The sequence below is a fragment of the Trachinotus anak genome, unplaced genomic scaffold (assembly GCF_046630095.1).
Source record: "Trachinotus anak isolate AG129_WGS33_773 ecotype Australia unplaced genomic scaffold, CSIRO_AGI_Tana_v1 ptg000028l, whole genome shotgun sequence".
Taxonomy (NCBI): domain Eukaryota; kingdom Metazoa; phylum Chordata; class Actinopteri; order Carangiformes; family Carangidae; genus Trachinotus; species Trachinotus anak.
The window spans coordinates 17,795,912-17,813,529 of NW_027273879.1; the positions used below are offsets into that span (position 1 = coordinate 17,795,912).

Consider the following 17,618-nt stretch of genomic DNA (forward strand, 5'->3'; position numbering starts at 1 on the left):
GTAGTGGGAGTAGTTTTCAGACCGCATGAATATAGTAAAAAAAAAGACACACACATGTGTTTATACGTGTGTGTGTGTGTGTGTGTGCTTGTTTTACCAGGGTGATATAATATTGCATTCTCACACCTTAAATCCAACTTAGAATTTGACCTTAAATCCAATTCCAACCTTTGAAGGATAGTTAAGGGTAATTCTACCCTTAACTACCCTTCAAAGAGATAAGGATCAGATACAATATCATCACTTTTCAAATATGTCTTTCAAAATACCCTCATTCTCCAAAAGTGTCATCACTTTTCAAAAATCTCCTCATTTTGCAGAAATGTCTTCAATTACCAAAAATGTTCCCTCATTTTTTAAAATGTCTCCAATTTTAAAAAGGTCTTAGATTTCCAAAAGTGTTACTACTGTCTAAGAACGTTTTCATTGTCAGAGCTGTCGTCACTTACTGTCCTCACTTTTCTTAAGGTCGAAAACTCTCATTAGTCCCCACAAAGACAGACATACAGCACCACACAGACACCCAGGTTAACTGAATACTTCTCTCATTCCCCACAGTTTAACATCATCCACTCATCCATCACAGCTGCTCTGATGTACCCCCTCACCGGTTTGGAGGGGTTGTCCCCCCCGCCTCCCTGGGTGTCCCGGGGGAGGCGTGTGCGTGAGGAATGGGGGCTGCTGTCTTTGCTGATGTGTCCTGACTCAGCTATGTCCACCCCACTGTCCTCACTGAGGGTCTGGCCGCTGTCTGACAGCTGAGACAGGGCACCACCTGAGGGGGAGCAGGCAGACATGATGTCAGGGACTCTCACACACCAAGTATTGTGTCGCCTTTAAATCTTGTTGTGTGTAAGCAATCCAACACTTTTATGTTTATTGGTTTAACCCTGTCTCAAACAGCACTGGCAGAGTTAAAAAAAAAAAAAAATCTGATTTTAAGATTTAATACAGGATTAAAATCTTATTAAGATTAGTGCATTCAGTTGCAATCGTACACAATGTTCTGGATAATTACTCATTTAAGCACATTACGTCCTAGTAAATACATATTTGAGAGAGATTATATATAATGTATTATACCCATCGTCTTCATAAATGAAACTGCACATTTCCTCATTTTGAGCAGGGAGTGATAATCAGCATGACTGGTATCAGTGAATGAATCCCAACTGTAGCCTTAATCTCAGTGTTTCATAATCAACACAGAAACATTACAAATGCTTCTGAAAAGAAAGGTTATTTGACAAATAACAAAGTTTCCAGCGCAGTTGGTCTGTGCAGCAACACTGCACTGATAAAAAGTAAGGATGCATTTCTTATTGGAGCCACTCATCTATCAACAAAACTCTGCACCAAGCTGGTGAGTGAGGAGGCTTCACTATTAATTCTGAAAATAAATTTACTGAAGGAAAAAAACTGTCTCTGGACAAAACAATTTTTCTGAAGAACAGCAGGTATCAGGCAACATCCTTGGAAATGTTTGCACTGCAATTAGTGATTCATAGAGTTAATATTCAGTTTTTCTTAAGGTCTGCAGCAGTTTGAAGATGTCAGCCTTCGCTCTGGGAAATTGTGACAGGATTTTTTGTTTTTAACTCCATCTTAGTGTTTTATAAACTAAGTGATTAATAAACTATTTAAAAACTAATTTACAGATTAGTCCATAATGTAAAACAGAAGTTTTAGTTGCAGCCTTATATGTTAATAATTTGAGGACACAATGACAAAAGCTTTACCCTTGAAACATGTTGGGTTTGTACATTTGACCTCCTGTGGTCTTTGTGCTCACCTCGAGCTTGCGGCAGTGGCCGCACCTCGTTGACATCGGGCTCTGCGTTGGGCCTGTGAACCTCCACCGTAACAAACTGCTGTTTAGAGGCAGGAGAGGGGGCGGGGGAGGCTTTGGACATGGACACTGGTTTAAGGGGCAGAGATGGGGGTGGATGAGGAGCAGGGAGTGGAGGTGGAGGTGGAGGTGAAGGGGACGGGGCAGCAGGTTTGGTGGCTCTGCTGGGGGACTGGACCCTGGGAAAGGGGCCGATGTTGTGCTGGGAGACCAAGGACAACTGAGCAGCTGTGATTTGCTCTTTCTTGGATGGTACCGAAGGCTCTCTCTTTCTGATGGCCGCGTAGTCCCGAGACGGGTCCCTGGGGTGTTCTCGTTTGTGGTGTAGTGAGGGTGAGGCGGGGACATATCCTGGCTCTTTGCTCTGGTTGTGGGAATTCGGGGCTGTGAAGTACAAGCCTGAGTGGGAGGATTCAGACGAGGGGCATTTGTTGAGCTGATCTCGTCTACTCGAGCGCCTCTGCACCCCTGGTGGGGGTGGAGGCTTGAAGGAGGGGGGGGATTCAGCAGTGGTGGACTGTACGTCATCCTGAAGTGAGAGCATATATTCATCATCATTGATTAGGGGTGTACCAATAAACTGTAGCACAATATACTGCAAAAGAAAATGTGACCATATGCATCATGGAGCTGAAACCTGCAGTTTGCAAGGGAGCAATTAAAGTTACCCATTAACACTTTCAACACAAGAGGTTTCACAAGCTTTAAGTCTCAAAAAAATTTGCATTAGCATGTTTAAATTAGCATTAGTTTTTACAACCAAGTTCAGACATTTACTCTGTATGAGAGCACTGAGTGGAGGCGTTGAGGCTTTGTCAATACTTCACTGTTGTATGTAAATAAAGATCTGCTGGCTCACTTACCCACACTCATATCTAATTTTGTTTTTATTTGTGCAGCTTTTGAGGTTTCTGAGATTTCTGCCTATATAATGTAGGTGAGCGGAGTTTAATTTGTGGTAATTCTGGAAAGATTTATCGATGTTGAATTCTTTTTAAAATGTCAAACAAAACTTTATTGGAGGTAAATGACAAATTATGTTACATTTACATTTACATATATGTTTACTCATTTGGTAGATGTTTTTTATCTGAAGTGATTTCCAAGTGAGGGACGTGTTTTTAGTGTTTTTAGTCAGATGAAATGCTTCGAGACTCTCTATCTTCAGGACTATCTATTACTATACATTTCTTTTTACATTTAACATCCAACCTTTTACATTAAAAGAGAAATAAATAAGGAATTTTCACAATTTTTGTTTAAATTCCAAGTTTGATAAAAAAAATAGTGCATCAAACATGAACTTTAACAACATTGTTAAATTTCTGTTATGCAACCTGCAGATGAAGTACACTCAAAAGCAAAGTTTAATCTCAGTCTTCATATTATTTCCTCATAATTCCCACTGACACAGCTGCATTAGACACATGTTAAACCACTGCACCAGTTTCAGTAAACATTGACTTAAAGACATTTAACACATCCAAACCAGGTTGAGCACGTCGCTGCTTGTTGGCGTGACTCCGTTGGTGTCCTGCTTCTCCAGCTAAGAAAACTCAAACTTAAACTGAACGGTGAAATGAACAACACTGAGACGTGGATGACCAGTGTATGGAGTGAGACGTAAAATGAGCATAAAAGAAAGTTACAAAAGAAAAGTAAGGTATGACTTGGGTGGCAGGCAGCTGCCGACGATACCAGACTAAAAGCTCTCTCCTTGACCTTCTGCTGCGGTTCACATAAACAAATGAGACCTCTCAATTGGTTCCTCTGGAAACTGAGGTTGCCATGCAATCTTTTTTTTTGTAACCTATGGTGCAACCATAAATTCTTGTGCCCTTCTTATAAAGATAAAGAGGTAGGAAGAGAACTGGACCGGCCAGATGGCGTGTAGTGATCAGTCTCCCCTCTCCTCTTTGCACACAACAAAGAAAAGATGAAGAAAGGCCTTACCAGCACTTAATCTTAAAAAGCTCTATTTTTCTTTCTGTCTCTCATCTTTATTTGGCGCAAACACTTGTTTCACTCCACCTCAGTCTACAATTCAAAGCCTGCAGGTCAGCCATGTCTCAAGTACCTCCATCCGCCCCTATCACTTCTCCCCCCCTGTTTTTTTTTTTTTTCATCATTTTCTTCCTGCCCCTCCTCACTTCTCCCCTGTGCCGTATCCATCTTTATCAGGCCGAAGCAGGGGCCTGCCAGCCTGTCAGGCTCACCAGAGAGATGTCGGTCAGCAGTGTGTTCAGACTCTCCGGAGGATCCTCCTCATTACTCTCCACCACGCTGTTGTTCTGAGAGACACAGGGAAGAAATAGAGGAAGAGGGAGGCGAAAGGCAGAGGTAAGAGATGAGGGGGCATGATGAAAGAGCGCAAAGACAGAAAAATAGAGAGGGGGGGAAGGAGAGGAGAGAGTGATTAAAGTGAGAGGGAGAAAGCTAGTGAGCAGATGTTAAACACAGATGTGTGTTTATCCCAAAACAAATGCCAAATTAGATTTGGTGGATCTTCCACATCTCCCAGGAAAGAGAAAAGACGTCAATATCAGCTCACATTTGCTTGCCAGTCTCAAAGTCTATAAGAAAGGCAAGCAAATAAGTCATGCTCACACACACACACACACACACACACATTCACATACAGACAGCTATCATGTCTTCTTCCACAAGCAAAACACACATGCTGTGAAATCGATAAAGAACCATCAGCTCAGTTCAAAGCAGGATTTGGCAGCTCAATCCCACCGGTGTGGTGCAGAGGAGGTAATTTGTGGCAGATCTGTGAAGGATTTCAGAGCGGGGGAGCCGAGTTCAGAGAAACATTGCCCTTCATTTAACTCTGCCATTAAAACAGAACAAAAGCCCCATCAATTCAGCTTAATTACCCCTCGTTGCTGCACGGGGAGCACTTACAGGCAATTTATTTATCACAAGAGTCCATCAACTTTTCCATGCAGAGACACCGCTCTGCACTGTAACCAGTCAGAGCACTCTGTGTTTGTGTGTATGTTCATCTATGTTCATCTATGGTTACCATGCACAGTGTGTCTGCGTGTGTCTCACTCTACCCAGGTGTAATATACGACAATTCTGCATCTTACATCCAATGGCATCGTTCAGCACAAAGCAAGTAGTGTTGTCTTTATGTAGTGTGGTGGTTTGTTATCATGGAAAACAACTGCTTCTGTGTTTATGAGGCAAAACGACAGAATTTTAGTCCCTTTGCCCAGTTTGGCAAAGTCTACAAGATGCTCTGTAACACTTAGTCGGTTTGTGACCAGTCCTGATCCTGGATGTATTTATGTATGTATGTAATTTGGTCTGAACACAGCCTGAGACACCAGAGTCTTGCGCTCACAATCAGTTTCATACCAGAAATCAATGCTGGCTGTTTTTTAGGCTTTTTAAAAGTAGCTTAAGTTGCCTAAACTGAACCATATCTCCTCCAAGCAGTTTACATCCACAGATATAAACAGGTATAATCTAATGAATAAAATACACTGATTTAAAAAAACTACAAAAAAACAAAAAACAAAAAAACTACAGAAAATACAGTGCCATTGTACAAAGTCTGAGATTTTGCAGAAACATCCAAATGCAACGTTGTGTTTGGCCAGTGGGTTAGTATTCTTCAAACAGCAACTGTGTTTACGTGTCTCTTCATAATGCGTGTGTGTGTGTGTGCGTGTGTGTGTGTGTGTGTGTAAATGCGTTGGTATGCAGTCGACTGTATACCTGACTTTGAGTGTGGTTCAGAAATTCAGTATTTTTATGCTCCCAAACCCACCCAGCTCTCTAATCTGCTTTACACAGCAGTGGTAGCAGTCACCCATGGGTCCAAAACAGCACAAATATACACAAATAGGCACACACAGACACACGAGAAGAATACAGACCCACACACACACAAACACACACACACACACACACACACACACACACACACACAAACACACATGTAAATGTTGCTTCTCAAAGCGGAAAGCAGAAAGGCACGCAAAACCCATCTGAGACATCTGAATGAGAAGAGAATGACTGGTGGAAAAATCAGCTTATCTCCATTGTCAGCTTAGATACCTGGTGTGTGTGTGTGTGTGTGTGTGTGTGTGTGTTCATGTAAGAAATCAGTACTATTCATCCACAATCAAACACTTGCATGCAGACATACTAACACATTTGTGTTTGAGTTGCTGAACTATAGAAGTGATTATAAACAGTGTAGCTGGTGAAACCAGAACATCTCATTTCATCGTGTTACACAAACAAGATGTACATGAAGGCTCTGAAGATGGATCCTGCTGCTTGATTAAAGGTTCTGTAAAAAAGTTTTTAAATAATAATATAGCAGCAAACAACTGTTTTCTATGTAATGATATGGTGGAGTAATGGTGTCCTGAGCAGAGAACCAAGTAAACCCCCCTCTGTGTGTTGTAATCTGATTTTCTCTGTTCTTTGTTTTGGTAGCCAGACCGGCTGCGTGTGCATGTTAGTACATGTTAGTGCACGTGAGCCCCTCCCTGTTAAACCACTGTTCCTCCCCACATTTGGGACACACACAGGGACTGCCCACATGCAAGATGGCACAGTGCATTAAGCAGCATTCAGGTGGTACGACCAACCAGGATTTCCTCCACTGAAGAAACTATGGTTTGGGCTAAAAAGGCCATGGGGACAACTGTCTCAAGTCCCGGTCGGCTGGTGGCCCATCAAAACATCCATCATTCCCCTTTTTCTACGTTTTTACAAGCACCATTGGTGTCTTTATCAGCTCTGTCAGTGTCTTTACAGGCTGCATCACTGTCATCATGTGACCTATCCCAGAAAATAACTACAAGGCTGAATTTCTTTCCCAGTCCGACTGTGGAGTGAATACTGGTCCGGACTGAGAAGGAGAACCCTACGAGCTGCTAAAGGGCTCCTGCTTGACTTAAAACTGGCTTTTTTTCTCCTCCATGTGTAAGTAACTTGATGCTACATAATGTTAGTAGCATGATAATGTTAGCTAACTTCATGTTACCAATAGTATTTACATGTTTGTCAGATTCTGCTGTCACTAGCTGGCTGAGGTGTGGACGACAAAGTGTTTGATTTGGTCGGAGATGCTGGTACACTAGTGTGACATCTACTTGCAGAACCTTTAAATAATTTGGGATAGGAACACGCACTGATTCCTATATTTAAAATAAATCAGTTAAATCATTTTTAACAGAAATATTATGTTAGATTTTTTTTAAATAATAATTTTACTGTATATTTTTTAAAAACTAATTTTCACTGAAAACACCCAGATTTTTCCAAAAGAGCAAATCAGTTTAAACCAAAAGTAACCTTCTTCTCTTCTAATGAGCACAGCTCAGAAAATCCTTCTGTAATATAAATGAGAGAAAAATGGTTTGAGGGCATGCAGGGTCCCTCTGGTTAATTAATTTTTTTGGTCAAATATCTGCAATACCTGATGACATTTAGAGACAAGGGATGTACATTTATTTTCTTAAACATTTCTCAAACATATTTGCTAATATTTCTGAATAAAACTCTTTTTGAGGAAACACTCCAGCTGTTGTCTTTATGATCTCCTCTCTCTGAAAGTGTGATCTCATCCTCTCAAAAACAGCCAAATCAGTGGATGGGGATGAGGAGGAGTCACAGTCCTCACAGTCACAACATGAACTGTCAGGAATCTTAACTCTTAACACCTCAGACTGCGGAGTGAGACACTTTCTTTAAAAGCACTGCAGTTCTTTTCCAAATCCAGGCAGAGAAAGCGAAAAGAAGAGAGAAGAAAAACACTCCAAACAAGCTCACTGCAAAAACCACAAACCAAGGATTGAGTTAGAGTGTGTGTGTGTGTGTGTGTGTGTGTGTGTGTCTGCTGCCCACAGTTAACTTAAGGTCTCTTTGCTAGAGTGTATCCTGCATGTGTGGCTTTGTGTTGGGAAACATTCATCTCTTCCAGCAGTGATTCCTACCTCCATCATATCTATCAGCCAGAGCAGTCTTTCCTACAAAGGGGGGGGGGGGGGGGGGATTTGGGGCGTGAGGTGAAAGACAAACACAACCTATCAAATCTCATCTGAGAGACTTTTTCAATCTCACCAGCCAGGCAGTGAAATGTGTCATTGTTCAGCCCAACAAAGTCCAAACCAAAGCAAAAAAGCAGCAGAATCTGTTACAAACCATGGACCTACATCACACTGCCCCCCTCCCTCTCTCTTTCTGTCACATGCACGCAGCTTAAGAAAGGAAGCAAGAGCAGACAGCCAAACAGAGAAGTAGCCAATCACAATCCAAACACACAGATTGTGAGGCAGACCAGAAAACAGCAGCAGTCAAGCCCAAAAGTCATCATTTCTAGACCAGGTTTAACTGCTGCTGCATCTTCAAACATGTAGGAAAAACCCCAAATGATTGCAGCAGGGGAAATATTAATTTTAAGCAGAGAGAGGTGGAGAGAGATGATGTTTTCACCCAAAAATATCAAGTAAACAAAAAAAAAATAAAAATCTAACTCAAAGGTACACACTGTGAGACAGAGTCAGCGAGAGCTAGATAATCACTCCACCAGTGCGCCCAGCCTACCCGCGCAGAGCTGAGGGTGGTGTTGGTCATGAAGCTGGCTGAAGACGAAGTCAGGGTATCTGGGTACGACACCATAGACAGGGTGTCTGGCTGCAGGGCCGTGGCTCCAGCGGTGCCCTGACGCGCCTTCAGAGCCTGAATTTCACGTCGCAGTACCATCCCGTCAAAACACTCCAGGTCCTGCGGCGTGACCAGGCCTCGCACCTCTGACAGCAGAGAGAACTGAGGAGAGGGAGGGACAGAGGGGGAGAAACAAGAGGGGAGGCATGGGTATGATATAACAGACTTGGGTGGGTTTCATCATTTAAGATGAACCTTAAACCAGGACAATTCTGTTGCACGAGAACTTTAAACCTTATTCTAAACTGAACAGGTTTTAAGCTTTTGTTAAAAGGTCCCATATTGTATTAAGGTAGATGTCCATGTGTTTTTGATTATAAAGCAGGTCTAGGTTCTATATTAATACTGTGAAAGTATCAAAGCCTCAGTCCACAGAGAAATGCACACAGCCTGTATTCAGAAACTGAGCCTTAAAACCAGCCGTCAGGACTTCTGGAACTTTGTGATGTCACAACAAAGCAGTCTCTGCCCTCAGCAATGCCCCAAGCCCCGCCCATCTGGACCCACCATCCAACCTTGCAGGATTTGGTTTCTGTGAGTGTCTACGTGAAATCTGCTATATTTTTATTCAACCACTCATAAATATTATTCAATCACTCATAAATAAAATATATTTTTATTCAATCACTCTGTTGTGACTAGAAATTCAGAGAGAAGCCTGAGAAATGAGATGTGAAATAATATTGAGATGGTTTTTAGTTCTTAAAACCACAAATATATCTTCTGATGGTTATCAACACTTCAAATAAAACTCCAGACAACTGTAAAATATGGGGCCTTTAAATGTTGGTTTAATCCTCTCCAAAGCTGCATTAAAATCAACTCTGACCTAGACTGAATTGACAGTTGCTGAGATTGTTGAACTTCAATCATGTCTGGACATGTGAGAAGAGTGGAGCACAAAGACAAATTTTCTGATGATTCAGATTTTAGTTTTTGACACCCATAAAATTGCTTTCTCAGATTTTTAAACAGCTAATGTTCATTATCAAACTCTTTGATGTGAACAACAGTTAAAAACCATGTTTTTTTTTTGGCCTGAACCAGTGATTTCAACAACAACCTCGTTTTAACTCATTGTACTGAGTTCAACCTGTTCATGTGTAATGCTGGTAGGAAAGCAGAGGTTTCTGGCACAACTTCACCTACTTTCGAGGTGCATGTAGAAAAGAAAAAATCTAAAGAGATGAAAACTCCAGTAACAATTTAAATTCCCCAACTAAATTTAAATTATCACATTAAATCATCATTTAAATGATCATGATCAAACTTATTTTACATGAGCTACTGCTGAAGTTCTGTACAATTCAAAAAAACTTCAATCAAAAACCACCAATTTGGTGAGAAAGCTGCACAGCAGCTCTAAATGCAGCACGAAGCAGCTGCAAACCCTCTCTGTGGGAGTATGATACAGCAGTGTACTTGAGAAATTGGAAATAAAATGTCTTTGATTTATTGTGTCTTTTTATAAAGTGAACAACTGCAGACTGTGAGAAAAACAAAAGACTTTTAAGAGCCGGGGAGGAAGGAAAAAAAAAACCAACAACTGTAAGCATCGACGAAAAGCCTGGGAAATAAATCTCACAAGGGTTCAGAACGCTTCAATTCAAACCTCACAGCAATCACACACACAAACTGTGCCGGAGAACAGATTCCTGCAGAAAACTCATTCTCTTTTGATATTTTTTTTTTTTTTCTCAGATTTGACAAAAACCTCCACAACACTCACCTTTGCATGCGTGTTGAGCAGCTCGAACAACGCCATGACCAGCTGCTCCACACCAATGTGTCCGTCCCGGTACTCCTCCACGTAGTAGTTCATGGTCTGCCGTTCCACCTCCGTCAACAAGTGGCGTGCCTGCTCCTCCAGCATGGCCCGGGACTGGTTCACCAGGCTGGACAGAGTCACCTGTGAGCCTGCCACGCCCTTATAAAACCCAGGCTGATGTGGATGGAGGAAAGGAAAGGAAAAGACAAGAGATGGACATTTAGGACTTATTACTGCATTTGAATATTTATTGATATTTCTTATTTATTACATTTTCTTGGCAGATGATGGAGAGTAGTAAAAAGTTGAAAGAGGACAGGTCAGGGAGAGGAGCTGTGACGGCAATAAAATGGGATTAGATAATGTTTTAGACAAGGATAAGAAAGGGATTAAAGAAGAGGAGGATGAGGGTGGAGAGGAAAAATATTGATTGTGGAGTCAGAGGGTGGAAGAAACGAGATAGTAAAAAAAGAGGAGGAAAGATGTGAAGGAACAGGAGGAAGCCGGAGGAGGCAGGGAAGTGAGACTGGGAGAGGAAGGGGAAGATGGAAAGGAGCTTGAAGAGGTGGAGAAAAACTACAAGGCTGATGGAAGAGGAAGAGGGCAAAAAGATGTATAGCGAGGAAATAGGTGAGATAGCTGGAGATAACCGCAAAGACCCAGGGGTGACGGAGGAGCAGGAGGAGGGTGAGGAGACAAAGGGAACTGATCAGGGTGGACAGAAGAAGAACATAAATTACACCCACAGACACTGAACTAACCATCAGTCTTTTCATCCCAGATGTATAAATTATCATCCGTCTTCCTGTTGTCCCACCATCACCCATCATCATTACTGCTTTCTGCTGCTCACACCACAGCAGCAGTGTTCACACATTTTGCTTTTCTTTTACAGCTTTCATGTCCATTTCCTGTTTGCCAGCTGGCTCCTCTGCCAATCAGAAGGACGACACTGTGCCACTTCAGAAACTGATGAGCTGTCGATATCATTTCTTCACTATATATCTGCTCCTTTATTTCCTCTTTTGCCTGTCCCTTTTCTTTTCTTTTCTCAGTTATCTGCTCGCTACCATGCAGCTTTTCTTTAATTAACTCCTTAATCAAAGACACCACTTCAAAGTCACAGCTCCGGGGTCCGAGCGCCTGCATTTGTATGAGACGGAAACAAGAGGAAGAAACTGGCCCAGCACCGACTTCCCCTCCTCCGCCTTCACCCTTTGGCTTCACCTCATCCTCAACTCTTGAGCGCACTCGTCCGTCTGTATTATCAGCAGTAGTTGTTCTAGTGTCCCCGTCTGAGCAGAGCCAACTACTGTTTAATGTGCAAGGTGAACTCTGGTGTTACCCTGCCTGAATCTTAATCACCTCAGTGCTTACCATGAGAATTTCTCCAAAGCATTTGTGTCTCGGTTACTTAACTCAAGGGCGCCGTGGAGTGAACCGACGGGACCACGCGAGGCATGTGAGCAGTCGGTCTGTCTCTCGCTGTCGTATTAGAGGGCAGATTGGCATTTGAGGGAGCTAATGAAATCGGTCGTCACTCAACTGGAGTGGAACACCTGCAGTCTCCTGCTAATGGGGTCTGCTCGAGAAGGCGATACATGAGGACGCAGAGAGGACGCTTTTACTGTAAAACCGAGATTTTATGATGTTAATGGACACCCTGTGAGGTGGGTCCATTTGGTTGTCCATCATCCTCTGTCTGGCTTTATCAAATGTCAGATAAGCTGTTTGGCCCTTTTATCACAGAGACCAACAACAACTACAACTACCACCATCGACATCCAACTGATAAAGAACAAATTAGATAAAGTCAGATCAAAAAACCTGCCGTGTCAAGACCTGGAAATGTCACAAGCTTTATCTCTGCCATAGCTTGACTCAATTTAACAAAACAAGTTAGAGATAAAGAGATAAAATTTGAAAAAAACAAATTTTTCCAAAGATATGAGACTATTACCCTCTGTGTTTTCTTGAATCACACTTTCATTAATCTCAACATTAAGTCATGGAACAAAAAAAAAACCAACTCTCATTCCCTGCATTCTGCTTACCTAAAGGTCGCAGAGTACAGCCCAATGAGCTTCCTCTGAACCTTACTTATCTGGAAGCATGGCTCTGAATATCTCATCCAATGAATTTTGTGCAAAGGCACAAAAGATACTCTGAATTAAAACATTCAGTCTCAGACTTTTTCCATTCATTTGAATGGGAAAGTGAAAGTGGATCACCACGACCCACCAGAACAGCTTCAATGTTCCTTCCTATCGATTTTCGAAGTCTCAGAACTCTACTGGAGGGATGAACACCATTCTTCCAAAAGATACTCCCTCATTAACTGTTGTGATGATCTGAAATCTCCCTTAGGTGTTCAGCTGTTTAGCATATGTTTCTCATCATTTTCATACCCCTCATGCCAATGACAATGGGGGGATTGACATTGCAGAAATGTTTCATCATCGGGATGAAGGTGATCACTCACAACAACTGTGTATTGATTTGCAGTGATCCTTCCACCAGATCCAATCTGGGATCAAGCATTCAGGCCTGCACTGTTCAAATCACTCTTTTCCACATCATGTGGACCAGTGACTGTGTTTTTTGCACCACTGAACTCTCAAATGTGCATTCATCTTTGTAATGAGGGCTTTGTACACTTCAACCCTACTATAACATCCCTCTCTATGTAATTGTCAACGGACTGTTCTTACTGACACAGTCTGATCACATCCTGCATTCACATTCATCAGTCACCTGAGGAAGAGTTGCTCTTCTGTTTTTCCTTACATTTCACATGAATACATGAGCATTACAACATTTCAAACACAGCCAGCTGAGCATCTTTATGATTGAAGCTCCTACCGTCTGTGTCACAAAAATGCACCCTCTTTCAAAGTCACTTAGATCTTTTCCAGTTGCTTTAAATCTTGATACACAATCAGAATCAACTGAGCCTCCTCCACACTTTCATACATGCCACAGAGCATTATGGGATGTTAAGTGATTAATTGTACCATGCAGCGCACCTCTGTGGAAGCATCTCCATTCGTTGTGTTTCGCCACTCATTCATTCAGGGGTTTCCTTTAATATGTAGTCACATGTACATATACACAATGAGGTCCAAAAGTCTAAGACCACTTTCCCATTTACTTGGGAAACACCAACACACACACACTAAATAATCAAAAGAGTCAAACCAAAGATACTGCCAGTTCTTCACAGTAACAACAGTCTGAAAAACTAGATTACTTCCTAAGTGAAGTTTTCCTTGATTTCTCACATCCCTGCTGTTTGTAAACAATGAAATTAGTCCATAATTTTTCTCAGAGGTAGTTTAGACCTTTTCACTGAAAATAGAAAAAACAGGATGTAGAAAAACACAGGAGAGAAAGAAGGAAAGAAACTGATGGTGGCACAGACTGGGTCTAACATCACAGGGCAGATCTTGGTGTTAAAACCTGAGAGAACAAGTTTACCTCTGCCATGTTGTAATTTTACAATCGTGGAAACATCCAATACATTTTCTGTTCCATCCCTGGTTACTGACAGAGCTGGAAGGTCTTAATGTAAACTTTATGAGGGTCTCTGCAGAGCAAGAAAGTTTTAACAGCCATATTTACTACATCACTGGCACTGTGCACAGTGAAGCTGGCAGATACCTAGATTCCCAGGGTGACTGTCTTCTGATTTAATCACGTTACGAGACATAATGCTGCCGTCAGATGGGGAAATAAGAGTCCATCTCTGATAACAATAACCATAAAAGAAATATGTTCAAGCCATTGAGCCAGATCTCATCTGTTGCTCAATGACAAGGCTCAAACCAGCTCCGATCTCTTTCTGCACACATTGGCAACAAGTGAACTCCACCCTGCTCTTATCACTATTTTTGACTGCTAATTAGCTTTTCTTTTTTATTTTCCTTAGAATGGCCACATCTGCTAAACACCAGACAATAAATTAGTAGCAACTGATTGAATATCTGTGACTGGATCAGAATTTAGTGTTCTATGAAATTACCTATTGTTCTTTGAAGACTGACTGATTTCCAGAAATTACATGACCTTTTGGTGACCTCGCTTCTCCCAGTGACTGATGACATTTGCTACACAATTGACTAATAAATATAAATGTACACAATTAAAATTAGTATTAACAGGTGTTATTTGGCATTTACATTCAAGTAGTTTCATGCCATTCATGTCTATTGCGGCAAATTATTTCATTAAAGATATTTGCAAACTGTCCTGGTTTTACAGCAGATGCAGTTTACAGTAGGTAAGATATGTATGATAATTGAATTAGTCTTCATTAAGAAAGTAGCTTTCCTTTGATACAACATTGATGATTTATTATTTGAACACAATAACCAAGTAAACAGGCTCTAAAATATCATAAAAAGCTCTTACAGATATAAAAATTCTGACTCAGCAGATGCAAGACAAGACAAGAGTAACATCTATTGCAATGAACTCTGATTCAGTCATCACGTTTTCTTTGAATCTGTAGAAAACTTCATTGCAATCCATCCAAAAGTTGCTTTCTCATTTCTGTCTGGATCACAGAGGTGAGCCAAACAAGACCTCGGACATTATCGTCCCCGCAGCCATGTCTGCATGAATAACATGACTTTTTCATTTGACTGCCATAAACTCTGCAAACTCCCTGAGGTGACACATCAACAGGAAAAAAGTAATTTTACTGTGACAATAGTGTGCTTTGGACAAATATGATACATTTATGTAGGAAAGAACTACCAGGTTTCCAAAATATGAAATAAAATGATAACATGTACACCAGCGCTCACAACACCTCCCTCTGAAGAAGACAAGAGACTTGTGTTGTTGTAGACACAAACCTGCTGCGTGGGGACGTTACCAAGCAGGAACACAACTGAACCAAGGTCTCTTAAGAGAGACTTTTACAGGCTCTATAAATCCTCAGAGACTCACTGTCAAAGTATTTATAAAGTATTAATATTGCTCCTGAGCTCTCTCCAACGGTTGATGTGCTGTCTGCTCTTCGGTTGGGTGTGATGAGCTGTGCCTAGACATATTTCAGCTGCAGGCTTTGGATTGTTGCTGCAGTCATATTGGACGTATCACTGTGCATCAGTGCAGAGGAAGCACAGCTGGCTGACAGGTAGGATCTGATGGTTGTGAAATCACACTCAGCAGTAACAGCTTGTGGCTGGCAGAGCTGAAATCTGGATTGCATGTACTGATATTATTTATATTAATACATCAAACAGGCTGCCACTTTTCTTTGTGTGGTCTTACGCATCATCAAATGCTTGACATGTTTGCTGTGTTGTCAGATTATGGCAGGTCTGTTTTTCCAGTTCAAAAAATGAAACTTAAAGTAAACCCTGTGTTTGGTACTGGTCGTCCTTCACGTGCCTGGTCAGTTTCCCACATTATAATCCGAGGAAAGTGTTGTAAAATCTGATTTTGCTTGTCAGACTGTCCCCCTACATATTCACATGTATTCAATCAAATTGATCTTAAATGTGATGCCATGAACGGCCATCAGCTGAGTCAGACTTGTTCTTGCATGCCAGTACAATGTAGAGAGTAAATCTCTGACTGCACGGTGGCTCGATACTTTCGGTACGAACTGCAGCTCAAAATATCCTTATATTGTAAAACTGATGATTGTTTTACCCTCAAAAAATCTACATTCTATAAATCTCAAAAAAATGGAATATTGTTAAAGTTTCTGAGCCATGATCTGACCTATTAACTCCCATAATTATCCATGAAGGTTCAATTAAATTACAAATATTGATATAAATCTATTGGTCATTCAATTTCAGAGAAAATGGAAAATCAGAAAACCTAACTGTGTGAGAAATAGAGCAGGTTGTTATGGAGGTTGTGGCCTGTGCCCAGGTTTGATGAGCTTAATTAGCTTGAGAAACAGTTACTCAGCAGAACGGTGCCATGTTGTAGTGTTTTTCCACTGCGTGGTATCGACTCAGCTCCACTCTACTCAACTTCACTCGCTTTCTGTACCAGGCACTTTTTCCACTGCAGATAGTACCAACTCAATGTGGTGTCGTTACTAAAGTGACAACTCACAAAGCTATTGTGATGTCATCTTCAGCGCAACACTGAAGAGACACCAAACAGAGAAACGTCTGCAGTCTCAGTCGACCACGCTGTGGTTTTGCAGGTTGCCATAGTAAAAGTGTAGCTCAATAACTAACAGAAATGTAACAGGCGACAGTGAGTGGTGTGAAGTCTCTTGGCTGTTTAAAGATTGCGTGTCTGTTCAGAACATCCTGTCTTGCACAATGATGATGCAGTGGTGACGTTTCGGTCCAACCAGTAGTCTGCAATGTTTTCATGTCACCTTTTGTTGTCAATTCAGCTTCCGTGGAACCTCAGCAAAGACGATACCAAAAAAAGTACCAGGTACCAGGTTCTGTCTACAACTTTTTGCCTGATGGAAAACCAAAAGTCGAGTCGAGTTGGGTCGAGTTGGTATCATGCTGCAGAAAAGTGAGTGAAACAGACAAATGATCCATTTCATGAATTGTGTTGTTCTTGCGTAAAGAAAAATCAGTTCTGCACTTTATAGGCAGCTGTTTATTTTACTCATAGTTAAAAAACTAAAGCTACGTTGGTGTCGATACAAATATGACCTTGTACCACCTCTGATTAAGCCTTCTTTCATCCCGTTTGCAATACTTTACACTATATACAAATTTGTTGCAGCATCGTGGTACAGTAAACACACAATTTGTGAGCTAGGTTTGGGTTTATGTGGAACAATTTACTCCCCATCTGTGTGTGTTTATCATCCCACTCAAGCCAGTGGATTTCATTCAGCCATTACTCTCAAAATGTCGAGTTCCTTTAATGCAGCCTCAGCTTTGCTTTTCTTGGATGCAAACCCAGTGTGATCACACCATTCATCTTGTTTATTTCCTCCACTGTATTATAAAAGTAAAACCTTCAGAAAACACAATGAGCCCACCATGAATTCTGTATGTTAGAAGACGTTTTTTTGGTTTTTTTTTATAGAGTGGTCAGAATAACCTTGCTGCTGCAAAACAGAAAACTCCATCAGTTTTATAAGTTGCAGGTTCTGCACCAAAACCCCAAGAATCCAGAAATATCCTTTTTAGGTTCTTGCAAGAATCTGGATCATATCTGGAGCCTTTTTTTTTATATATATGACATCTTATATTTTCTATAATATCTTTTCACATCTTTAAAGTAAATATCTTATATTATTTTATTGTTAAATTCTTCTGTTTATGTTTAAGTGATCTGATCTGCAGCACTTACTTGTTTTCG

General features: G+C 41.2%; 1 protein-coding gene across 3 annotated transcripts in view; it reads right to left on the bottom strand.

The window, feature by feature from the left end:
* The window catches only part of whrna (whirlin a), a 154,671-nt gene that overhangs the window by 17,015 nt on the left and 120,038 nt on the right, over positions 1–17,618 (bottom strand). For 2 of the 3 annotated variants that reach the window (XM_071465414.1, XM_071465413.1), the window contains 6 exons: positions 10,275–10,487; positions 8,426–8,647; positions 7,816–7,848; positions 4,066–4,140; positions 1,793–2,378; positions 609–775 (listed from right to left, as the gene is read on the bottom strand). In XM_071465414.1, the coding sequence (XP_071321515.1) occupies positions 609–775; positions 1,793–2,378; positions 4,066–4,140; positions 7,816–7,848; positions 8,426–8,647; positions 10,275–10,487 (1,296 nt within the window). The remainder of the gene's footprint in view (positions 1–608; positions 776–1,792; positions 2,379–4,065; positions 4,141–7,815; positions 7,849–8,425; positions 8,648–10,274; positions 10,488–17,618) is intronic. The other variant, XM_071465415.1, reaches the window with a different exon arrangement.